We start from the raw sequence: 26,490 nt of genomic DNA, 5'->3' as shown, positions 1-26,490 counted from the left end.
TCGCCTACAATGTATTCACCAAGCCACTTTTCGATGTGCTTGACTATCTGGGTGTATCCTATACCAACTATGCGGATGACACCCAGATACTCATTCCCATAACTGGTGATTACACAGTCGATACCAAAGCCTTGAATGATGTCTACTTGGTCATCCAGGCCTGGATGGCGCAATACGAGCTTTGCCTCAATGACGATAAGACAGAGCTCTTACTACTAGGATCCACCTATCGTCTTAACAAACCTGACCAAACTTATAAGGCCTTCACTATTGACGGCAACGTCATCAAGGTCTCGAAAGACACCAAAACCTTAGGCGTCTATCTGGACTCCACCCTTTCCCTGAATAGACAAACAAATGCTGTTATGTCGGCCTCAGCGTATACATGCAAACTTATCACCGCCTGCAGACCATTCCTGAACCCTCACAACTGCACTACTTTGGCTAGAACACTCATCATGGCCAAAATAGATTACTGCAGCGCCCTATACCTAGGGACTAGTCAGTCCAACCTCAATAAACTTCAAACTATTCAAAATAATGCCATAAGGGCAGCTCTCAATATCCCTAGACGGTCCCACATCTCCATCATCAGATCTGACTTACGCTGGCTCCCGGTAAAACAAAGAATTGCCCTGAAAACGTTAGCTTTGACTCACAAATGCCTGAACAACAATGCCCCTCCATACCTCTCTTCTCGCCTCACACCTCACTCCTCTTCCCGCCCCACCAGATCAGCCCAAACTCACAGCCTAACCTTGCCCAGATTTAAACTCCAAAAAGCGGGTGGTGTGAGCTTCCCTGTCCTAGCTTCCAAACTGTGGAAAACTCTGCCAACTCACATAAGAATTGAACCTTCGTTCCTAATGTTCAAGAACAACGCCAAAGCCTGGCTGCTCACCCAGAAAGCATGAGGTTCCTCAGGCTAGCCTAGCTCTCTACCTGCAATATATCCTATCTGTGTACATATGCCAGACTATCAGTCATAACCTGTAAATTCTGTATTTGTATGTAACCTGTAAATTCTGTATTTGTATATAACTTGTAAATTTGTACTTGTGTATAACGTGTAAATTTGGTATTCTTGTATACTCGTGTTGTAACCTTTACCTAAGATTATGCGCCCGGTTGCCCACGGGCCTGGTGCGCTTTACAAATAAACTAAACTAAACTTTACACCAGACTCCAATTCACCCAAGAGTAAAGCCTTGCAGCTCAGTCACATTCACCAGTGGAGAGATTGTTCTAACTTCAAGGCAGAGCCTTAAATACACTACAGTTAGTCTCTATGAATTTCACACCAGTGGTATTCAGAAAAACCCTCCTAACAAAATGACTACTGTAATCCTGTATTAATTCACACCAAACATTGTCTTATATCAACACACTTACATTGCCCGTTTATCATCCTTTGTTGCATTGACTCACCCATATCCATATATAAAATAAACATGCCCTACAATATGCATTAAATCAATGCTTCCCTTGCCATGTATTTTATCGACAGACCCATTTACCCACGTGAGTACATTAAATCGAAACACCCATTGATCTGTAGTGAATGTGATGATCCTTACTTTTTCTGAAGATGAGGAACAACCTCGGACCTCCTGAAACCCTCAAGGTTATAGAGCTTAGTGGCCAATGTCTTGGCAGCATCGTGATCCTTGAGGACCCCATTGGAAAGCGATGGACCCTCAATGGCCTCCAATTCGGACGCCTGCGATGAGATTGGAGAACTGCATAGAGAACATATTAGTAAAGATAATAAACAGAGGGTACACAGAGGGAAAGCTCAGGAATGAGGGTCATGCTACATTTGTCAGTGAAATCTGTAATGAGCAATGTCTTTCAAGTGAGCGTGCTACTTAACATGTTACATATTACAGCTAATTGGGATATGTTATGAGTGTCTCCTGATAAATTAGCATAATTTATAATGAATGATATATTAAGAAGTGTGAGCAATCTGATATAAGCAATTCCTAGGCAGGAAAAAGAGGGCAACTCCATCACCCTGTACAAAGCACAATAAATGAGAGCCACATACATGAGTAAATTCCTATAAAAAAGGATACCAGTATCCTTGCTTCCAGAAAGTAAAGATCTTTTTTCCAAACTCTTAACTTTCAAATAACATTTTCTTCTGTTTTTGCCAAAACACAACACCAAAAAAATAGAAAGAAAAACAGTCCACTTGTCAGATCCACTTCAAACTACAAGTCCCCACAATCCTTTAGGGCCCTTGTAGTCTTGACCTCCATCACAGCACCAATCCTAGGCTATCCCAGTCTATGCCTCACTTCCTGTCTCAGAGTCCTTCCTCTTTCTTTGCTGCTTCCATGAAAGATAAGTCATCTTTCTGGTGTTCTCTATGCTACGTGTGTGAGAAAACAATTAAGTGTGAGAGGGTTCATGATTCGTTTTACTGGGGTCCCGAGAGTGTGTTAGGCTTACTGTGCTGTATTACTAGGCTGTGTAGCTCCGCTCGGGTTTGTGGAATTTAGAGCTTTTGGTAATTGCGGAGGAGCGCCGGGGTGCAAGTCATCTTGCTCGCTTTAGGCGACCGGCACTCCCCGCATAGTTATTTTAGAGCGTGCAGAGCCAGAGAGGCATTAGAGTAAAGCACCCGCGTATCAGGTGCCAGTCACATGACCGGCGCGTCATCGCACATGCGCGGATCGTCTTTTCGGAGCGATCTCGGCGCAGAGAAGTTTAGAAATCCCTGTGATCCACCGCAGCCTCTTGATTTGTGCAATTGATACATTTCTGGGAGTGTGCAGCGTGCTCTCGCCCTGACTGCCTCTGCAAGGGATTGGCACCTGGCACAAGCATAAAAAAAAAATTATAATAAAGGGACATAAAAAAAATAAAAAGGAGATAGAATATTGTGGGTGAAATAAGAAGGTCTCCAAGATGATGGAGGAAGCCAGTTCCATCCCGGAATACAGTGAGGAGGAGTGGGAGGCAGACAAGGACCTGTCCCTGAGCTTCAGGAGGATCCTTGGAGATTCACTGGCGATAGCGGTATCTCAGGGGTTAGACCCACCCAGGAGCGCCTAGAGGTGCTGGAATCCCTCCTCATGACCACGGTCCCTAAACGAAAAGCTAGAGAGCTCAGCCCTGGAGAAGGCACATCTAGAGGTCCGCCAGAGAAGCGGACGGCTGCACATAAGGGGGTGGAAAAGACCCAGAAGAGCCCCCACTCTTCTACCCCCTGCCCGCGGGGTCAGGTATCAGGGGTGCAATCTAAGCCCCAGGAGGTTGCCGACCCATTTGATAAGCTGAAATGAAAGCAGCTTTTCTAGGGAAGTCGGCGGTGCCAAACCTCGGACCCCCTACCCCAGGGGTGCTAAATACAGGGGAGGCCGAAGAAGGCAGAGAATCCTTGCAGGAAGAGGAGGATGAGACCGAGGAAGGTCTCGGAGAAGAGGACAAGGTGGACAGCGAGGCCACAGTGTGTCAGGATACGGAGGAAGCTGAGGATGTCGATGACATGTTTGACCCGGATAGCATAAAACATCCGAGGTCCTCTGACTGGATACCCTCCACCAGAGTGGCCCAGTATATGGCGGCAAGGATTCGCAAGCCTCTGGAAAGAGAGGTTTGCTTCCATATGAGGGCTGAGTGTCCGAGGCCCGAGCTTCCGAATAAAGTCATGGAGACACCTGAGCTGGATGCTAAGATGGTCACATTTGTGACTAAAGCGACAAAGGATGTGAGACTGGGTGTTGATCGCGCCTGAAGTCCTGCCAGGACAAAGTATTGGCTATGGCTGGTCCCCTTGCCAGGATTATGGACCTGGCCGAGAGGGCCAGGGACACAGGAGTACCGGTGGCCCAGTTACCCTCGCCAACTGGGCACAGAGGGCGGTCTGTTTCCTCGGAAACGCCAGCAGTGCTCTCTCGTCGGAGAGGCGGAGGAGCTTGTTGCTCAAGATTGACAGCAAGTTAGGGGACCTCGCCAATTATGAGGCAGGCCAGGCAGCTAAAGGGCTGTTTGGAGAAGCTTTCATTAAGGAAATGTCCCATTTCGTGGGGACATACTCAGCACTAGTGAAGGCGCAATCATCCATCCATAAGATCTTCCCGGGGTGAGTTTTGGGAAAGCAGACAACATGACACCTTCTTCCCCGCCAGAGGGAGACATTTTCGTGGTAGAAAATTTCAGACAACAGAGTCCTGCCGGAGTTAAGAGTACAGGGAGAGATCTACCCCAAGGTGGGGGGAGGGGGGGGGGCGCACAGCGTTGTGTATAGACAAGTGGCGCAAGATATCAGGCGATGCTTCGGTTTTGCAGGCCGTAGTAGGGCTAGGACTGGAGTTTATAAGTGTTCCGCATCAGGACAGGTTTCCATGACGGATGAGAACCTCAGAGGAGGAGGAGTTGTTACGAGAGAGAGAGAGAGTTGTGTGTGCTAGTATAAAAAGGAGCAATAGAGCAATGTTCAGACGAGTTTGTCAGTTTTTACAGCAACATGTTTTTAGTTCACAGGAAAGGGAAGTCAAGGCTGGTGATAAACTTGAAAGAGCTGAACGGGTGGCTGATTTACAGACATTTCTTGATGGAGGGTATCCATCTACTGAGGGATTTGCTTTGCAAGGAAGACTGGTTAGCGAGGCTAGATTTGAAGGACGCTTACCTCACCATCCCCATGTAACGCTCACCTGATTCCCACGGAGGCGCAGGTCTGGCTTCGAGTGCTGATGCTTCTTCATTGGTGAAGCGCAGGACTCTGAAGATGGACAGGAAGGGCCCTCTACTCTGGCTTCTCCGGCTCGCAGGAATATTCCCCTGTGCGTGAAAAGGGAGTATTACCTACTGACTGAGTTATGCTCTAGCCTCCCACTCTCTTCCAACCCTCCACGATACCCTTCCACGATTCCCCGTGAAGTCTCACCTTAGGGTCAGGAAGGATGAGCTCTCCATCCTGCTTCCGATGCAGGGGCGCGTTGAAACCCAGTTACTTCACTGGATTGAGGATTGATGGGAGTTCAGGTAAGCTTGACTATTCAGGTAAGGCTCTGTAAACGTTCTGTTGCAAGCTCAAAAGTCCAAGCTTAATAATAATGTTCATTGTCTTTTTGCAGCAAGCGCTAATGCTTATGTCTTTTTTCCCCTTAGGGGCCGGGGTTCGGAATGCCGGAGATATGGCGCCGACCCGAAGTGAAACGTGCAGTTCCAGTAAATGGCAGGTTAGTTCTGGATTAGCGCTCGGGAACTGTCTTTGCATACGCTCATTCAATGTCTTTGTCTTTTTTCCCCATAGGGGCCGGGGTCCGGAAAATGCCTGGAAGCGGCAAGACCCGAAATGAAATGGGAATGACCCAACAGGTAAGTCTTATTCCCTTCCTTCTCTCACCTCTTATTCTTGTCTTTTTCTCTAGGCTCTGGGAAGTGGCTGTGTATCCGGATGATCGCTGCTGAAGATGGAGGAACCCAGGAAAGGTGAGTGAAATGCAGCGCTGCAGCGATCGTAACGAAATGCTTTTAAAAATAATGTCTTCCCTTTCAGGATCGTCTGTGATATCTCCGTGGTGCAGATTTAGCTGGTAAGGTCTCTTGTCTCCCTTTGCAGGTGACCCAGGATGCTGACAGGCATGGCTGAAGTCCAGATGCAGGAGCTGACACGGTGAGCGTCCAGCTGCGAGGAGCAGAACAACGCGAAGCGTGAGTTGCTGATCGGGTGTGGTTTAAATAGCTTTGGAAGAAGTCCCAAGTGTGTATCCTTCCTCAGATCAGGTATGTATCCTTCCCCGACCACACCCGGGTGGAAAGTAGTCCCACAGGTAAAGTAGTTCCATTCAGGCCTCAAGAGGGCCTGGATGTGGCAGCATGGTCTGCATCAGGTAAGTGCACATTAAAACACTTGAACACATGTCTAGCTTTATGAGCCTGGCGCCTAAGGCGCCAGGACAGAGGTCCAACATGAGCCTGGCGCCTAAGGCGCCAGGACTGCGTCCAAAGGGCCCCAGCTTGGGCCCGCTGGCACTCCCCTGGGGGAAATGATGCCTGCCTGCCTCTGGGGTTGCTGGGTCGGACCTGGCTCCTTGGAGGTAGGCATCATGACAGTACCCCGCTCAAGGCCCCTCCCAAGATTCTTCCCTCCGGGGGTTTGGGCTTGTTCGGAAATCTCCGGTGAAACCTTTGTACTAATCGAGGTGCGTGGACATGGTTACTAGGCTCCCACGATCTCTCCTGAGGTCCATATCCCTTCCAGTCAACAAGATAGAAGAGTTTCGACTTTACCACCTTGGAGTCTAAAATGTCTTTAACTTCGAATTCTAATTCCCCTTCAATTTGAACTGGATCTGGAGGCTTGGATAATCGGGTTCCTGGTTGTACTGGCTTCAAAAGTGATGCATGTTGGACGGTAGATCCAGTTTAAAGGCCACTGGGTTGATTATAGCTTTGATGGGATAAGGTCCTATGAATCTGGGATTGAAGGTTCGCGGGCCCTTGAGGGGTAAATGTTTAGTTGCTAGCCATACCTGGTCTCCTACTTGGTAAGGAGGAGTTTTACTTCGGTGCAAATCAGCGTTTTCTTTATACTTTTTCTTGGCTTGCTGTAAATGAGTTGCAGCTTCTTTGAAGGCTCGGGTTATTGTGGAATGCAGATGATTTACTGCGGGCATTTCCAGGGTCAGAGGTGGATCTAGGTCAGAGGTCCGAGGATGGTGACCATACAAAGTATAAAAGGGGGTTTGTCCGGTTCCAGAATGCACTGAATTGTTGTATGCATATTCTGCGATCCAAAGGATGTCTTTCCAATTTAACTCGGATTGGTGTAACATGCACCGAAGATATTGCTCGAGAGTCTGATTGGTTCTCTCGGTTTGTCCGTCGGTCTGGGGGTGGTGGATAACCGCACATCTATTTGTGCTAGTTGGCAACACTTCTTCCAAAAATGTGAGATAAATTGACTTCCACGATCCGAGACTAATATGGAAGGGAAACCATGTATGCGAACTATATTCTCCAGGAATTCCTTGGCCAAGGTGGAAGCTGAAGGCAAACCCTTTAAAGGGATAAAGTGGGCCATTTTGGAGAATAGGTCCACAATTACAAGGATTGTGTTGTAACCAGCACAAGGAGGCAGATCTGTTATAAAGTCCATTGACAGGGTGTGCCATGGTGCCGGTGGAATATCCAAGGGTTGAAGTAGGCCGGCTGGCCTTTTCTTTTGAGCCTTGTTTTGGGCGCAAATTCCACAAGACAGTACAAAAGACTTTATGTCTTTTCTCCAAGAAGGCCACCAGAAGTGGCGTTTGATTTTTTTCCTCCGTTTTAGCGATACGAGGGTGTCCTTCCATTAAAGATTCATGATGATGGGCAATAACAAGTTATTGCAATTCTTTACTTGGCAGGAACAACCGCTCCTGGAAGTAGGGTAAGTCATCCTTAACGGTGTAATGAGGACCCTTTTGACTCCATTCCAGTAAGGTTGAAGAGTCTAGAAGTTGTTTTACTTGCGTTTGGATATCCTCAATAGTTTGCAATGAAGTTAAGTCTAAGATTCTTTGCTCAGGTATGATGGGCACAGGTTCTAAGCTCGAATTAGGTTCTTCCATGCCAATCCGGGATAAGGCGTCCGCTTTTCCATTCTTGCAGCCAGGGCGATAGGTAATTACAAAATCAAATTCCGCAAAGAATAGAGCCCATCGGAGTTGTCGTGAAGATTGAGCTTTGGCTGTCTTTAAATACTGCAAGTTTCTGTGGTCCGTAATTACGGTGATGGTGTGTCTTGCCCCGAGAAGGTAGTGACGCCAAGCCTTGAAAGCAGATTTGATGGCCAGTAACTCTTTATCGGTAATTGCGTAGTTGATTTCAGGAGGAGAACATTTTCTGGACCAAAAGGCCACTGGGTGTAGTTGGTTAGTTTTTGGGTCTCTTTGCGACAGGACAGTTCCCATGGCCGAACTGGATGCATCGGTTTCCACTATGTACGGGAGATCTGGGTGCGGGTGCTTCAATACAGGTGCAGAGGTGAATTTGGTTTTCAGGTCCTGGAAGGCGAGTTCGGCCTCAAGAGTCCATTCAAAGCGTTTGTTTTTCTTTAGGAGAGCGGTGATGGGTTGGACTGTTCGGGAAAATTCCGGGATGAATCTTCGATAGAAATTGGCAAAGCCGAGCATGCTCTGAACTCCCTTCACCGAGCTTGGAGATGGCCATTTGAGGATGGCGTCCACCTTTCGCGAGTCCATTCGGACTCCTTGAGGTGTCAGGATGAATCCGAGAAACTCAACTTCTGTGGTATGAAAAACGCATTTTTTGAGTTTTGCAAATAGTCTGTGCTGGCGCAGTTTCTCAAGAACTGCCCTAACATGTTTTCTGTGATCAGATTCTGAAGAAGAGTACACCAGGATGTCAATGTAAACAATGACACAGACATCGATAAGTTCCCGAAGAACATCATTCATAAAGTACTGAAAGGCGGCAGGTGCATTGCACAAACCGAAGGGCATCACCTGATATTCGAAGAGCCCAAACTTGGTGCGGAATGCAGTCTTCCATTCGTCGCCTTCTTTTATGCGCACCAGGTGATAAGCTCCTCGGAGATCTAACTTGGTGTACACACAAGCGTCTTTCACCTGGTCGATAAGCTCAGGGATCAAGGGCAGAGGATAACGATTCTTAATCGTTATTTGATTTAGGGCGCGATACTCTATACACGTTCTAAGGTCGCCTTCTTTTTTCGGCACGAAGAACAGAGCTGAAGAGACAGGAGACTTGGACGGGCGAATAAAACCATTGGCTAGGTACTGATCTAAATACTGACGCAAATGCAGGTTCTCAGGTTCCGTAAGCGCATAAATCCTACTACAAGGTAGTTGAGCATTGGGTACCAGATCGATTTGGCAATCTTAAGACCGATGGGGAGGTAACGTGTTAGCCTGTTCTTTCTGAAAAACGTCTTGGAATTCTTGGTATTCTGACGGTAGCTGTACAGGGGTGGAAGTTGCTGAGGCTAGACCCATAGCTGGATTTCTTGGATAACAAGTTGGTTCACAATCAGGAAAACGTATCTTCTTTGCTCGCCAGTCAATTCTGGGATTATGTGTTTCTAACCAAGGAATTCCAAGAATTACTTGAAATTGTGGGGCCTTGATCACATCAAACACGATTGCTTCCCGATGTCCATCCTGACCCACCAGTGTCACTTCAACATTGGAATGCTTTACAGGCCCTGAGGCTATTTCGGTTCCATCTACTGTAGTAATGACATCTTGGGTTACTTTCGGGCGGAGAGGAAGCTTAATCCTGGAAGCCAATTCACGGTCTATGTAATTTCCAATAGCTCCACTGTCGATGTATGCTTTTATAGCATGCAACTGCTGAGGCCGTTTTGGGTCCACGAGCACCATTGGCATGACAAAATGCGAGGTCAAAGAGTTAGTTTTCAAGCTCGGCAAGCGGACCCCTACGCTTGCCGGGCTAGGTCGTTTCCCGAATCAGGTGTCACTAATTCGTTATCAGTAGCTCCAACCACCTTCTTAAGTGGTTTAACTGGACAATTTCGAAGAAAGTGACCGGAAGTCCCGCAATACAGACAAAGTTGCATTTGCCGCCTTCTCTCTCGTTCTTTCTGCGTTAATGGTCCTTTAACACCACCGATTTGCATAGGTTCAGATACGTCGGTACTCTTGGAGTTAGCGTGGGTTTTGATCGGTGCTCGGTTTTCATACTTGAACCGATCTGCTTTTCTATTTTGAAGTCTGTGATCAAGTTGAACCACCAAGTCAATGTAGTCTGCGCAGACCTGGGGTGGGTTTACTATCTGAGCTAGAACATCCTTAAGCTCTCTGCGCAGGCCTCGATGAAACAATGTGATCCTTTTGCTTTCTGGCCATCCAGTTTCCACAACCAGTCTGTTAAAGGTGGCTATGTAGGACAGAAGATCCTGATTACCTTGTCGTAAGGATAGCAGTTCGTTATCAAGGGCCTGTCCTTGAGAGTGTCGAGCGAACAATCTTTCCATGCTGGCCTGGAAGCCCTGAAAATTCTGGAGAATGGGATCATCCTGATTTACCAATGGAATAGACCAATCGGCAGCACTGCCACTGAGGTAAGAGCTACCTTGGTCTGGTCGTTAGGGAAGGCTCCGGGTCTGCATAGAAAGTGTAAACGACATTGGTTCATAAAGACGGCATATTTCTTGGGATCCCCCGCAAAACGTTCAGGCGGGGCCAAAGGCATGTGTCCAGGTAGATTAATTTGTACCGGTTACTCAAACCCATTGATGTTGAAATGTCTCCGGAATTAGGTAAAGGAGTGTGCCCTGCCTGGGCCTGTAATAACCTTTTGGCTAGGTCATCTGTTCTTTCCTTGGATAAGATCAGTTCTCTTTTGAGAGCGTTAGTCTCCTGGCAGGCTGAGTGCACCTCTGCCCGTAATTCCCTCAAAAGCTGGGCCAGCTGGTCAGTCTCGGAAGTCTCCATAGCGCCCGGGTGGGAAATTGTGGGTAGGCTTCGCGTTCTGTAACGCTCACCTGATTCCCACGGAGGCGCAGGTCTGGCTTCGAGTGCTGATGCTTCTTCAATGGTGAAGCGCAGGACTCTGAAGATGGACAGGAAGGGCCCTCTACTCTGGCTTCTCCGGCTTGCAGGAATATTCCCCTGTGCGTGAAAAGGGAGTATTACCTACTGACTGAGTTATGCTCTAGCCTCCCACTCTCTTCCAACCCTCCACGATACCCTTCCACGATTCCCCGTGAAGTCTCACCTTAGGGTCAGGAAGGATGAGCTCTCCAGCCTGCTTCCGATGCAGGGGCGCGTTGAAACCCAGTTACTTCACTGGATTGAGGATTGATGGGAGTTCAGGTAAGCTTGACTATTCAGGTAAGGCTCTGTAAACGTTCTGTTGCAAGTTCAAAAGTCCAAGCTTAATAATAATGTTCATTGTCTTTTTGCAGCAAGCGCTAATGCTTATGTCTTTTTTCCCCTTAGGGGCCGGGGTTCGGAATGCCGGAGATATGGCGCCGACCCGAAGTGAAACGTGCAGTTCCAGTTCCAGTAAATGGCAGGTTAGTTCTGGATTAGCGCTCGGGAACTGTCTTTGCATACGCTCATTCAATGTCTTTGTCTTTTTTCCCCATAGGGGCCGGGGTCCGGAAAATGCCTGGAAGCGGCAAGACCCGAAATGAAATGGGAATGACCCAACAGGTAAGTCTTATTCCCTTCCTTCTCTCACCTCTTATTCTTGTCTTTTTCTCTAGGCTCTGGGAAGTGGCTGTGTATCCGGATGATCGCTGCTGAAGATGGAGGAACCCAGGAAAGGTGAGTGAAATGCAGCGGTGCAGCGATCATAACGAAATGCTTTTAAAAATAATGTCTTCCCTTTCAGGATCGTCGGTGATGTCTCCGTGGTGCAGATTTAGCTGGTAAGGTCTCTTGTCTCCCTTTGCAGGGGACCCAGGATGCTGACAGGCGTGACTGAAGTCCAGATGCAGGAGCTGACACGGTGAGTGTCCAGCTGCGAGGAGCAGAACAACGCGAAGCGTGAGTTGCTGATCGGGTGTGGTTTAAATAGCTTTGGAAGAAGTCCCAAGTGTGTATCCTTCCTCCGATCAGGTATGTATCCTTCCCCGACCACACCCGGGAGGAAAGTAGTCCCACAGGTAAAGTAGTTCCATTCAGGCCTCAAGAGGGCCTGGATGTGGCAGCATGGTCTGCATCAGGTAAGTGCACATTAAAACACTTGAACACATGTCTAGCTTTATGAGCCTGGCGCCTAAGGCGCCAGGACAGAGGTCCAACATGAGCCTGGCGCCCAAGGCGCCAGGACTGCGTCCAAAGGGCCCCAGCTTGGGCCCGCTGGCACTCCCCTGGGGGAAATGATGCCTGCCTCTGGGGTTGCTGGGTCGGACCTGGCTCCTTGGAGGTAGGCATCATGACACCCCATAGATCGAGGATTCAGGGATTATCTAAGATTCTTTTGGAAGAAGCGAAGTTGGCGCTTCGCATGTCTCCCTTTCGGACTGGCCTCAGTACCCTGGGCCTTCATGAAGGTGATGAAGCCGGTTGCAGAAGCTATCAGGAGCAGAGGAATCAGAATAATTGTTTACCTAGACGATATCCTGACCATGGCCCAGAGCAGAGGGATTTTGAAGGCGCAGGTATGCTGGGTCAACGATCTGCTGTCCTCGCTAGGATTCTTGATCAACCGGGAGAAGACAGAGCTCGATCCGAGACAGAGGATGGAGTTCCTGCGGTTTATAGTAGACACAAGGAAGGCTACCTTCGAGCTGCCCCAGCAGAAAATGAGAAGTATAAAGAGGGAGTTGAGGACGGCAATGGCGAAGGAGGTTATTTCGTTGAGAAGTTTGGCTCGCATAGTAGGGCTTCTGGCGTCCTCTATTCAAGCAATATTTCCAGGGCCTCTGCACTACAGAGCGCTCCAGAGGTTGAAGATCAAGCACCTGCGAGGGGGTGTAGGATATCATCAGATAGTCCCTCTGGACGAGGAAGGAAGAGTAGAGTTACAATGGTTGCTTCAGAATATGGAAGCATGGAACGGCAGGGCCATTTTCGGGTATGTGTCAGAGATAGTCATAGAGTCGGATGTGAGTAGAGCTGGTTGGGGCGCCAGATGTGGTCAGATACAGACAGGGGGGCCTCTGGTCGGAAGGGGAGTTAAAACTTCATATAAATTGTCTAGAGTTATTGGCAGGGTCGATCGCAGTGCAAGCTCTGGCAAAGGAGAAGGTGAATTGTTGCATTCTTTTGAGAATGGACAATTTATCAGCGGTGCGTTATATAAACAAGTTGGGAGGTACGAAATCGAAGATGTTAGCGGAGATAGCGAAGGATTTTTGGCATTACTGCCTGCAAAGGAAATTAGTGATAACAGCAGAGTATCTCCCAGGAGTCCAGAACACGATAGCGGAACTCCAGACACTTCATGGACGCCAGCGACTGGAGGTTACACAGGAGAGTATTCAAGCAATTACAGGAGCTGTGGGAGCCGATGGAAATAGAGCTCTTTGCCTCCAAGCTGAGCGCACAGCTGAAAGATTTTTACAGCTGGAGGCTAGACCCGGAAGCTTTAGGGACAGATGCGTTCCTGCACAGTTGGGCAGGGGGGGTGCTCTACATTATGCGTTTCCCCATTTTATAATGATAATGAGGACCCTGGCGAAGGTACGTCGGGAGCGGGCGGAGGTGGTCATAGTGACGCTGTGTTGGAAATCTCAAGTTTCTGACTCTGATGGAACTTTCCTCGGATTTTCCGAGACTAATTCCATGGGAAGCGGACCTGCTTCGCAACCCGACGGGTCAGAGACATCCATTAGTTCAGACGGGAGATCTGCATCTGTTAGACTGCAGGATTTCAGGACAAGATGGGATTTGCCAGGCCTTTCGAGAGAGGCTGCAGATTGTATCAGGGATTCCTGGACCCCCTCTACCCTTAGGAGCTATGATGCCGCTTGGGAGAAATGGTCAGGATGGTGCGGGTTGCAATGTATTCATCTAGTTTCGGCCTCTATAGTGCATGTGCTCAATTTTCTGGCAGAGACGGCGGCTAGTGGAAAAGCATTTTGTACGCTGGGTGTGTATAGATCGGCAATTTCTGCGGGACATGACAGGTACGAGGGTCGTCCTATTGGGGAACATCCTGCGGTGGTACGACTTGAGAGGAGTGAAGATGCGGAAGCCACCCGTTCCCAGATACTCAGTCATATGGGATGTTGAGAACGTTTTCCGACTGTTTAAGCAGTGGCCGGACAACGATGGTTTGACGGCTAAGCGTCTTTCGGGCAAGCTAGCAATGTTATTGTGCTTAGTGTCATGTAGAGGAGTGTCTGATGTGAAGGCCTTAGAAGGGGACAGAAAGATCTATCTGGATGGGGTAGCATTTCAGATTGCACAGAGAACTAAGAGCGCTTTGTCGGTTATTTCTTACCCTTATTTTCCTGATGAACCTAAGTTGTGTGTGGCGCGTTGCATTAAGGAGTATGAGAGGGTGACAGTGAGTGTGAGACCTGCTGCAGTGCGACAGTTGCTGATAGCACATAGGAGGCCTTTTCACGCAGTACCGTCAGCCACCATATCTAGGTGGGTTCGGGAAGTCATGTGCTGGGCGGGCATTGACTTGAATATGTTTGGAGCGCATTCAGTGAGGGGAGTGATGGCTTCTAGAGCTTTTGCGGCAGGAGTGTCTTTTCATGATATTTTGAAGGCAGCAGATTGGTCTACTGAATCTACGTTTAGGACTGTCTACTTCAAACCAGTAGATTCTTTGGCCAAGATGGTGTTGGAAAGCTTTGAACAAGCATAAAGCTCGCCTCTGGTCTTGCCATAGAATGAAGATTACCAAGGCAACTAGCGCGGGTAGTCTTGATTCTATTAAAGACACAGAGGCGAGCATTATTCCCGCTCTGGTACGCAGGGAAGATTTGGTGGATGATATAAAAGGTCATTTTGATGCTGAGATGGATAATTTAAATGCATTAAGAGATGTCTGAAGTTATCAGTCTTGCTATTTGGTTAATGTTTTGTAACTGGAGACTGGGTACTCCCGCCCAGATACTATATTTCTAATTTGGTTTTAGGGGAACAAACCAAGAACGGTTGAGAAAGAAGGTGTCTCGGAGGAGAAGAACACAGACAGTTGGGAAAGTCGTCTGATAGTTGACAGTTCCAGTTTCTGTTGAGGAAGTTTGCAGTTTAGTTATAGAATCATCAAAGAAAGAGGAAGGACTCAGACAGGAAGTGAGGCATAGACTGGGATAGCCTAGGATTGGTGCTGTGATGGAGGTCAAGACTACAAGGGCCCTAAAGGATTGTGGGGACTTGTAGCTCGAAGTGGATCTGATCAAGTGGACTGTTTTCCCTTTCTATTTTTGGGTGTTGTGTTTTGGCAAAAACAGAAGAAAATGTTATTTGAAAGTTAAGAGTTTTGAAAAAATTCAGCTGCTTTGGGAAGTGGCAATAAAAGAGTAAAGCATAATGCTCGCCTCCGTGTCTTTAATAGAATCAAGACTACCTGCGCTAGTCGCCTTGGTAATCTTCATTGTCCTTCGTAAGATAAAAGAGCTAATGCAGGGATGAAGGAATTCATACAGCCAGAAAGCATAGATTCATGAGCTAAGCTGAGACTGTATCCTTTCAGGCTGAGTGCAAAGGTTGTGCCTAGGAATTTAGTTGTATTACAACTTGGCTCCCAACAATACCTCTCGCTTGTATGTGCCCTTTAGCAGAAATATCAAAGTCCCTGCTCCCTCACAAAAGCAAAGCTAGCCCTTAGTCTGCATTGCTTATTGGTTGTGGACCTGAAACCTTCACTGCCCATGTTTGTTTTGCAGCATATATTGTCTCCGGAGGATAGCTCAGGGGCAACATGCACGCCTTGGAAGCAAGACACGGAGCACCACAGGTTCGATCCACAAGTCCGCGCTTAGAAACCTCTGGGTATTAAGCGCGTTATAAATAACCTATCATATCAGATCATACATCATATGTCAGCTACCTACCAAAAGAGCAAAGTCAGTTCTTCACACACTGGGCCCAATTCACAAAAACGTAACTAGAGTTAATCAGGAGATGCACAAGAGCAGATAAGATTTGCCCCAGCTGATTTGCAAAGCCTGAGACTGGAGCAATTCTGTAGTGGGCGGTATGTAGGTACAAAGTCAAAACAGCCCGATGACTAAATTGAACATAGGAAGATCATGTAAAGAATCTTATCCTCTGTAGTTTCTCACTAATTTTTAAAGTTGAGCGTGATCTGTAACGACTGAAAGCAAATAAGTGACCAGGATACTACAGAAACAAGTGAAAACCTATGTAACAGAAAAAAAACATACACGTGATATCCTATGGGCTTGAGCGTGCACAAATAAGTGCCGGCAGGGCTTGCCAAATCTGCTAGCCCACTCGAAGTGGCGATGAGAATTTATGAAGGGTGAATAACATTTTCTTGGTACTAGACCTTGCAGGCACGTATGGGACGTTTGAAACTTTTTTTTTAACATTTAATGCAAACAAGCTTTTTCTTCCTTAAATTACTAATAAATGTTTCACTGTGCATGGCTGGCCTTTGGGTGGTAGCATTGCACTATGCATAAAGTGTGCTTATAGTGGCATGTGCCATTTTACAAAAATCACTGGTAAATATTTTGTCACTCATAACCATGGGGCAATTACATTTCCCTTAGGTCGAGTATGTAAAATAAGGAACTCGCCCTGCAGGTCTAATGGGATTGTTAAGAATTTGCGAGGCCTAAGCACAGTCATTATGTAGCACGAAAATCTGCAGCATGCAATTCTAACAGGTACCTCGCACAGGAGTATGTGTGATTGGGCTGACTCACCCTCCTGGATGGCTGCTGGTGGGGGAGTTCTCCGGGGACTGCTCTTGGTTCTTTACATCACCTGGCCCTCTCTCAGTCCCCTTTATATCTTCAATGTTGGATGTTCCAGGTCTTTCGTCCCCACCATACCCATCCACTTGCTCCTCTTCCTCTTCCTCTTCCGAGCTTGAATAGTCGCAGCTATGCTTGCCCAAGGACCAGTCCAATAAATGGATAGGAGACGCAGGCTGCCCTTCACAGAAGGTAACCGGTTGTTGAACTGGTTCCTCCCAAGAAATTAGATCCGGGCTGAGTGGTGGGGAATACACCACCAGCGCTGAGGTGGCAATGGCGGTGGTGCTCCCTAGAGAATCTTTGGTGAGGGCCAATGGATGGTTTTCATAAGCACTCCACAAAGGCTGTGAGGTGTTGACCGGTGGTGTGCTATCAGCATTGTCATCATCCAGCAGGAGGGCAGCGATCATGGAGAAACTGGAGTCAGAAATTAGCAGACCTTCATGCAGGGCTTCGTCATGTTCAGCAGTAACTGTGGTGGGAGATGGAAAAAAAAAGCTTTGATTATTATGGCCCCTTACAGCACCAGGGATCTAGCTACCCATCCTGACTTTTGTACCACTTCAGTTACCAGAACAGCTCAATGCACGCTACACCTGAATGCTCTTTCAAATTCCAAATGGACAACAGGGAAACCTGTGTAGCTGTGATGCCATTTTCCCAATTTCCTACCTTCAGAAACAATGTTCAAAGCTCAAGCCTATCAAACCAACATCAACTGCTGCAACTCACACAGGATCTCGGTCAAACCGAGGCTATCGGTAGGATTTGGCTGTCTGACAAAATTATGCTACTGTACACAGCCCTGCATGTACAGCTCCAGTGTTTTAATAGGTACCCATTAATTCTCTTAAACCCCCCTAAACTCATTGTGCCCCATGGCCCCTTGAACCCCTCAAATCTCTCATTAAACCGCCATTTCAAACAAGCGCAAGTGCCTGCAAGGCTACCCCTCCCCCACCTCGAAACTCTGTCTTCTACAACATCAACAGTAATCTTTGCAGCTAAAATGAGTTGCAAACATTCACACCTCACCTGCCCCACTGCTGGACGTGTGGCGATCTGCAGAACTGGAGGATACTTCATTTTCCTGTGGATCGTGTTCAGCAAGGCTGGCACCCTAGGACCAGAAAAACACAATAGTGACAAAGGTGAGAAAAACCTTTCGAGAATGCATCTGTCTGGCCAGCTTTTGTATATCACCATCACAAGTGTGTCCAGCATTAAGGCACTACAACCTCTGCAAACCTTCAAGTAGGGTGTGTGTGTGAATGACTTCTGCATTTATAGCAGGGGTACACCTTTTAGGTTGCAAGTTGTTTGCCGGTCATAAAAAGTCACTACCTCCCTGCCATGATTAACTTCTTCTCACATGTACATAGTTAATTCTTGCCAAGTAAGAAATTGCATACTATAACTCACTAATGGCGATTCTAAATTGTGAGGCTTGTTTACAGTTGAACAAAAATGGAAATACATCTCCAATTATCACCCTGAGTCAATGAGTTGGGTCAGAATGACATGCATCACTCACCGTAATATCACTTTTTATTTTTTTATTTTCATTTAGTTTATTACAAACTTTTGAAAAAGAGAAGAAAAACGAAGAAAAAAAAAGAAACATACTTATCGAAAGCGAACTGTCGCCTATCGCTACAACATTGTAAATTATACAAAGTGCTACATTTAACACACTATTTAGATGCTTAAAAAATCTTATTATCACATTAACTTTTAACAACGCAGCTAATGCCACAGTTAAGTTACTTATTTCATAGGAATTGTTCCTTACTGAACTTCAGACAACCTGATCTCTAGATGTTGCAAGAATAACGTAAGTGCGATCGCCAGTTGCTTGTTTGTACTGCAGTGCATTCTTAACCACCATTCGTCAACAGTGTAAGTCGTCCCCATACTCAGTTCTTGGGCCAAATATGTGGTTCTTTGTGTTTTGAGATCAGGGCATAGCAAAACCAGATGTTTTAAGGCTTCATCTTCTTTGCCGCAGAACCAGCATTTAGAGTCACTTGCTAACAAGCCCCTTCTATAATTTTGAATTTCTCTGGTCTCATAGAGGTTTAGCCTGAACTTCAGGTATCTTCTCCTCAGGAACTTGCACAGGAACACTTCCATGTATTGGGGTATCTCATTAAATCTTTTTGCTTCAGGTGGGGAGTCTCTCATGCAATTGTGAGATCTTCCCTTCTCGTAAATCTCGATCCAGTCTAATTCGAGAACTTTCCTTTTAACCAGTTTCGGGTTGGCTAATAACGTCTCTTCGTCGCTTCCTATTTGTGGAGCAGCATTTCTCTGCATTTTTGTCTCCATATTTGAAGTGGTAATTGATTACCCTTAGGACCATGTTCTGTTAATATGTCGAATTGAGGTATTGACTTTCCCAGCATTTTGCCAAACAGGGTTAGCGTGTTCCATGTTATTCTAACATTCAAGGTTGACATGATTGCTTCATATAAAACACATGCAGTTGGACAACTTTGTGGGATTTGAAGAATTTGTTTCCAAAACATTCCTTCACAGCGAGACCAGATTTGACTTGAGCAACCGAACATGCATTCTGCTCCAAAAGTTAGCGCTGGAATTACTTTACTTTTATAGAAGTTTATAACAGGCTTATACGAAAATTTCCCGTATCTTCTTTGGATTAGAGTTGCCCGTGTGGTCAATTGTTTACATTTGCTTAATGTTTTGGTTACCATTGGTTTGTCTCTTATGCTCGCGTTGATGTATGTTCCCAGATATTTGCAGGAATCGACTTGCCTTAATCGTTGACCTCCCAAGGTACATTGAAATTTCTTCTTTTTGGATGACCTGCCTATCAAATTCTCTAGGACCAGAATCTGAAATAGCATTTCTGATGATTGGATCTACTTAGATTCACATGCTGTGCATATAGTCCGACATCTAGTGGTAATCGCAAAGTATTGCATATTTTTTCCGAGGATAGAAAGGGAACGTTGACATGGGCGTGACTGTAACACTATCCCTAACGTGACTTGTAGTGTAGTGTACCCAAAATCCCTCACGCGTCAAGGTCCCTCCGACTGTTTTTTCTGCCGTAAGGGAGCCTTATAGTCAGTCCGAGTACAGAAGAGAGAAGGTGGACCTCTCTTGAAGGTGGACGTCCACCCTTCCTCCCCTCTATTCCATGAGGGGAGGAAGGGTGGACGCAAGTGAATCCAAGCAGATACAATCATCATAAATGCTATTACGATGAGTAATGCATGTCTTCTGTTGCTTGTTAATCTGCTTAGAATCATATGCTGTGCATAGACTTGCAAGCAATATCCAGAGATGGTGGTGGGATGCGAGAAGGAACATTAGAAAAGAGCTATCTTAGCGCTGCTTGTCCTGCCTGAGAATCAGACCTAGAGTGTATATCTAGGCAATAGTGTTGTGTAAAGGTGTGTACAGAACACCAGGTTGCTGCTTTACAAAATGGACTCAAGAGGAACATTTGCAATGAATGATATGGTAGCCCCTATGCCTCGAGTAGTGTGTGCTCTAGGAATGAAGGGCAGAATTCTCTTGACAAGAGTGTAGCACAGTGGGATGCAGTTTACAATCCACTTTGAAATAGCTGATTTAGAAACAGGGTCCCTTTCTGTACCAGCTGCCACTGAAACAAAAAACTGGTTTATCTTTCTTAGTGGTCTCGTCTTTTTCAGGTAATAGATCACTGCAATCCTCACATCTAGTGTGTGGAGGCTTCTTTCTACCACGGTAGTGGGGTTCTGGAAAAAGGTGGGTAGTTCTATGGACTGGTTCACATGGAACTTTGATATAAATTTAGGAGCAAATCATGGGCAAGTGCGCAGGATCACCTTATCCTTGTGATTCGTGACAAATGGGTCTTGAACTGAAAGGGCTTGCAGTTCACTAACTCTCCTTATTGCAGTTATCACCAACAAGAAGGCGGTCTTGTAGCGAGTGCTTTAAGGCTAGCATTATGCATAGTTTCTGAGGGAGGCCCCATTAGTCTAGTAAGTACAACGTTCAGGTCCCATCCGGGAGCTGGGTTGGAAATAGGGGGTTGAATTCTCTTTACCCCCTCCAGAAATGCCTTTATTACTGGAATTTTCCACCACAAAACCTTCTGGGATGTGGTGTATGATGAAAGTGCAGCTAAGTGGACCTTTAAGGAATTGAAAACCAGGCCTAAATCTAGCAGGCGAGTTAGGTACAGGACAATATGTGTTGGTGTGCATTCAATCGGATTGATGCTTTTGCCATTACACAAGATGACAATGTGCCATTTCCTGGAGTAGCAATGTCTGGTGTTGGGTTTCCGTGCTTCCCCAAGTATATACATACATCTTTGAGGGAGTTGGAGGTGCCCAAACTCTAAGACCTCAGGAGTCAGGCTGCTAAATTGAGAGTTTGAGGGCATGGATGTAGTGTCTCCCCCTTGTCTTGTGACAGCATGTTTTAAGGGCATGGCAGCTCCCTGGGAGGGGAGACTGACATTGCCATGAGATAGGAGAACCAAGGTTGGCAGGCCCACATCAGGGCTACCAAAACCATCCTGATTGGTTCCTGGTGCATCTTGTGCACTATCTTGTTGAGCAGGGGAGTCGGGGAAAAGCGCAGACATATTTCCCAGACCATGTTATCCAAAGACCGTTCCCCTTGGAGCGGTTCTGCGGGTATCTGGAGGCCTAATCTAGGCATTATGCGTTCTGCAGAGTTGCAAACAAGTCTATCGCCGGGAAGCCCGAGTCTGCGAAGACGATGAGAACAATATCTTTGTGTAATTGCCACTCATACTCTACGGGTAGTGGGAAGTCTCCGCTGAGTATGAGACGATTGCGTTCCCCTGGAATGTGTTGTGACAGGAGGAACATCTTGTGTTTGAGAGCCAATTTCTAATTTCCATATGTTCTGTGACAATTTGGATAGTCCTGGAGAGTGAGTGTCCCCTTGTTTGTTTAGTAATGCATGGCCGTAGTGCTGTCCGTGAGGACTAGGACTGCCTTCCCCTGGAGGTGTGTTTGGAATACCTTCAGTGCCTTGAACACTGCTAGAAGTTCCAAAAGGTTTATGTGGTTGGTTGCTAAAGTTGGGGACCACACGCCATGCACCATCTGATGGAGGCGAGTCCACCACCCCATCAGAGATGCGTCTGTGGTGAGAGAGGCTTCTGCTGCAGGGGTGGTGAAGGTTTTCCCCTGCAAGAGGTTTTCCCTGGACCACCACTGCAGAGACTGAACGAGAGTTGCCGAGAAAACCACTAGATCATCCCATTGTCCGCTGGCCTGACAGCAACGGCTCGAGAGCCACTCTTGCATGGGTTGCATGCGCAGAAGCGCGTGTGGAACTAGATAGATAAATGCATGAGGTCATCATCCCCAACAGTCCCATGGCCTTGCGTACAGTCACCTTGCGACTGGCCACATAGTGAGGGATATGGAACAGCATGTCTTGAAAAGATGGATCCAATTTTGTTGCGCAAATTGTCATTTATTTAGTACAAATTATTGTGCCAAGCTAATACTAAACCGCATAGAAGTATATATGGGATTTGGGGGCGTGGCTTGGACGCCATGTGAAAGGACGTGCCTGAACGGGAGCTCCCGCTGATCCGAATATTATCCGGCTGAATCCGCGCAACGGCCGCTACGATGTGGCATAGACGGTGATGACTGTAAATGCGAAGCTCGGCTGCACATGTGGATGCATTTCCACACGGGATTGTGCAGCGCTTGTGTACTCAGGAGCCGCGAGAAGTTTTGGTGCCGGAGCTTCGCCGGCAGACAAAATGGCTGCCGTCGCCTGATGTTGGGACAAAGGATCGGGGACCGGGATTCTGGAGGCGATTCCCTCAGTTCACGTTCAGCGCGATCCAGCGAGAGCAAGCCTGACTGGAGGTAGCCGAAACTGTGTGGCGACGGGGGGACATAGTGCCCCCAGGCCTGGGGCCTAAGCGAGATCGAAGGGACGCTCCTGATCGAAGATATGTCGAGCAAGCTCCTGAGGGCGAAGAATAAACAGCCCACGCTCGACGAATTTGCCAAGACGTCGCCTGGCACCGAGGGGACTAGGAGCAAAGAGAAGGCCCAGCCCAAGGAGATGGCCACAGGAGGAACGAACCAGGAGGTCCTGGCAGCGATCGCAGATCTGAAGGCGACATGGGAGACCAAACTCCAACTTGCGGTGGCCGAACTGAAAACTGCGATGGAACTACAGGTCGGGGCGGTACAGGAGGACGTGAACCTCCTGAGGCAAGATGTGCGAACCCTGGCCGAGCGCACAGAGACCCTGGAGAAGGAGATGGGCCCGACCGTGGCGGAATGCACCGCGCACAAACGAGAGATCCATGCCCTGGTGCAGAGGGTAGGCAACCTGGAAAGCAGGGCCGAAGAGGCAGAAGGTCGGGCCCGCAGAAACAACATCCGGATTGTGGGCCTACCGGAGGGAGCTGAGGGCCAGAATCCCACAGATTTTATTGAGACCTTGCTGCTGCAGGAGATCACCGGAGGTGCCCTGACGCAGGGATTTGCAGTGGAGAGGGCACATAGGGCCCTGATCAGAAGGCCACCGCCGGGTAATCCGCCCAGGCCCGTGATCGCCAAGATCCTCAATTACAAAGACCGGGAGAAGATTCTGGAACATTTTCGTAAAGGAGGCACCATACGGCGAGGGGAGGCAACCATCACTGCTTACCCCGACTACACTCTACAAGTGCAGCGCAGTCGGATGAACTTTGGGGCGGTCAAAAGGCGCCTGCGGACGGCCGGTTTCAAGTATATGTTACTCTACCCAGCCAAACTTAAGGTCTTCTTCAAGGCTAAGACGTTGTTTTTCGACACCCCTGAGGAGGCCATGGAATGGCTCGATGCGCAGAACTGCCCGCAGGAGCCCGATGAGCAGATGGCGGACGGAGCAGGGAGAGTTAAGTGAAACAGTGGGCCCGGCCGACTTTGAACATTTGGACTGGAATATAGTCTTTGCCACTTTGTGATGGGGATGCACTTTTTAACTGTTTCGAACATGGTCCGCGAGCGCGGATATAGATGTGTAGGGGGCATCCGAGGGCCGTTTTATTCGTACCCCAGTGTGTGTTTAGATTAGTCACTGTGTCGGGTTCTCTACACGGGCTTCCGGAGAGAACCGGACACGGGGATGCCTGAGATCCAGGGATGGAGCTGGGCAGTTGGTTGGGTTAGGGGGGTGGGGGGTGTTAGTTGTTATGTGAGCCTGGGGAAGAAACTGAGAAGGGAAGTAGTCGGGACTGGGGGGAGGCGATCAGACCAGAGGGGGAAGTTGGAGCTACGGATAAATCATGGGAGACCTTAAGGTATTGACATGGAATGTTAGAGGGTTGAATAGCTACCTGAAGCGTAATAAGGTCATGTTGTATTTGAAGAGGCAGAGGATAGACGTGGCCTTGTTACAGGAGACGCATTTGACACGGGATAAACTTGAAATGGTGCGGAGAAAATGGAGGGGGACAGTGGTTGGATCCACATTCTCTGCGTATGCCAGGGGTGTGCTGGTTTGGGTTGCACCACATGTCCCGTTCAAGCTCTTGGGGGAGGTAGTGGAGTCGGACGGGCGGCTGGCCATGGTTCGGGGGATTGTGGAAGGTAGAGTTGTCTGTATCATAAACACTTATGCGCCCAACCAGGACACAGCGACTTACTTTAAGACACTGTGCGCGAGACTCGGTGAAGGGATGGGGAGCACAGTAATCTGGGGTGGAGACTTTAATTGTGTGCTTAACCCCAGGGAGGACAGGTCGGATGACAAAATGGTTAGGCCCAGCCCAGCGGCCAAGGTATTGCAGTCGCTGCTAACTGATCTAGGCCTGGTAGACGTGTGGAGAGCGAGACACCCGGGTGGGAGGCAGTATTCGCACTATTCGGCTCCGCACCAACTTCACACGAGGCTCGACTACTTTTTTGCCACTCCAGACATTCTTACGGAGTGTGAACAGATTGACTACAGGGCGAGGGTCCTCTCGGACCACTCGCCCCTAATCATGCAATGGCGGCTGCGCCCCCCACGTGCACGGATTCCAACATGGCGCCTTCGGGCGGAAGCGCTACGGGATCCGGTATTCAAGGAGGACATGAGGGAGGAGATAGTCGCGTACTTTGAGTCGAACACAGGGAGTGTCAAGTCGGCTGGTACTTTGTGGGAGGCTTTTAAGGTGGTGATGAGGGGAGTTGCTATCGCGAAGTCCAAGGGATTAATGGGCGGAATCCTGACCGACCTGCGAGAGGCCGAGATCGAGCTGGAAAAAGAATTGGAGAAGGGTGGGACGGATATGGAAGTAGTTACTGAGCTGCAGCAGCGGTGCTCTGGGCATTGGGACAGACTTTGTAACCTGAACTATACGAAGTACATTGAGAGGTTGCATGCGGGTGGGGACAAGACAGGCAGGCTCCTCGCTTGGCTATATAAGAGCGAAACCCCTAGAGCTCCGATCCGATCGGTCATCACCGAAGGGGGTGCGGAGATCGACACGCAAGAAGGGGTAAATGGGGCATTCGCAGAATACTACCAAACATTGTATGAAGATCGGGAAGGGGGGAGCCGAGAGGAGATAGATGAAGTACTCGGGGATATAGGCCTGCCCAGAATCAGCGATGAAGAGCGAGAGGAGATGGATGCTCCGATCACTCTGGAAGAGCTCAGAGAGATAGTGCGACAGCTGCCCACTTGCAAGGCCCCGGGGGCGGACGGGTTCCCCAGTGAGTTTTATAAGGCGTATGGGGAGGAGGTACTCCCACCCATGCTGGACATGTTTAATGAGGCGTTTGAGCTGGGACAGCTACCAGAATCACTCAGGGAAGCGGTCATAGTGCCACTCCCCAAGCACAATACACCGGGACACGGTTGCGGCTCCTATCGACCCTTGTCGATGCTGAACCAGGACAGCAAGATCCTAACAGCTGTCTTGGCGGCTAGAATGAGGAGAGTGATAGGCAAGCTGATTCACCCTGACCAGACGGGCTATGTCCCGGACAAGAACATTACCCACAACCATAGACGCCTACACATAGTGGTCGAATGGGGATGTAGCAAGGACGGCGAAATGGCGATAGTGGCGCTGGATGCGGTCAAGGCGTTCGACTCTGTTCGTTGGCCGTGGCTGTTGGCGGCACTGGATCACTTCGGAATGGGGCCAGGGTACAGGAGGTGGGCCGAATTATTATACAGCGCGCCTCTAGCCAGAGTTCGTACGGGGGCAGTAGTGTCGGACAGGTGGCAGTTAGGTAGAGGCACCAGGCAGGGATGTCCTTGGTCCCCAATGTTGTACATCCTGGCCCTTGAGCCCTTGGCAATTTACCTTCGGCAACAGTATGACCCGGTGGGCATAGAGGTGGGGGGGGGAGCCATCTGATATCCCTGTATGCCGACGATATGCTGTTGTACCTCCAATACCCTGAAGAGAACTTGCAATATGTCTTGGAGGTGATGGAGAGGTTTGCTTGGCTTTCTGGCATAGCGGTCAACCCTCGGAAATCCACTCTGTTCCCGCTGGGCGGATATGTGGGGATACCGGCTGAGAGGTTGCCAGTATTGCGGATCCCATGGGCGACAAGCACCTTTCGGTACCTTGGCATAGACGTATACCACACGACCGGGGAGGAACACAGGCACAATACTGAATTGGCAGTGGGGAGGATTGAGAAGTGCATGAGGTTTTGGGAGAAACTACCCTTAGCGATGATGGGCCGGGGTGCTATGCTTAAGATGGTCGTGCTACCTAGGCTGCTGCATTATTTCAATAACATTCCATACATGATACCCAAGGGGTTTTTTGCTAGACTACATAGGGTATGTAGAGATTTCTTATGGCAGGGCACGCGTAACAGGGTCGCATTGTGGAAATTGCAGAATGCTTATGAGAAAGGCGGCGTGAGGCTGCCGAACTTTGAGGCCTACTACGTGGCAGCGCAGCTGCAGTACGTGGCCAAGTGGCTTTCGGACGACGAAACCCCGGAACACAGACTGTTGGGAAAGGACTGCTCCCCCTTCTACCTGCGAGAGATTATTTGGGTATCCAGCACTTGGATGAGGGGGCGTCCTAAGATGCTAGCGTTGGGCAGGAACATGTGGCGTAGAGCCTGCCGGATGATGGGGGATCCCCTGCCGTG

The 26,490-nt window shown here is 48.4% G+C and overlaps 1 protein-coding gene across 4 annotated transcripts in view; it reads right to left on the bottom strand.

Annotated features, from left to right (window-relative positions):
• LOC138492065 (PH and SEC7 domain-containing protein 1-like) overlaps positions 1–26,490 on the bottom strand; it is a 1,158,039-nt gene that overhangs the window by 854,504 nt on the left and 277,045 nt on the right. For 3 of the 4 annotated variants that reach the window (XM_069619020.1, XM_069619019.1, XM_069619021.1), the window contains 3 exons: positions 17,402–17,486; positions 16,313–16,838; positions 1,578–1,739 (listed from right to left, as the gene is read on the bottom strand). In XM_069619020.1, coding sequence (XP_069475121.1) covers positions 1,578–1,739; positions 16,313–16,838; positions 17,402–17,486 — 773 coding nt within the window. The remainder of the gene's footprint in view (positions 1–1,577; positions 1,740–16,312; positions 16,839–17,401; positions 17,487–26,490) is intronic. The other variant, XM_069619022.1, reaches the window with a different exon arrangement.

This window comes from Ambystoma mexicanum, chromosome 10 (assembly GCF_040938575.1).
Source record: "Ambystoma mexicanum isolate Mex_15411 chromosome 10, UKY_AmexF1_1, whole genome shotgun sequence".
NCBI classification, from domain to species: domain Eukaryota; kingdom Metazoa; phylum Chordata; class Amphibia; order Caudata; family Ambystomatidae; genus Ambystoma; species Ambystoma mexicanum.
The sequence above is the reverse complement of the archived record's forward strand: the minus strand, read 5'-3'. Positions and strand labels throughout refer to the sequence as shown.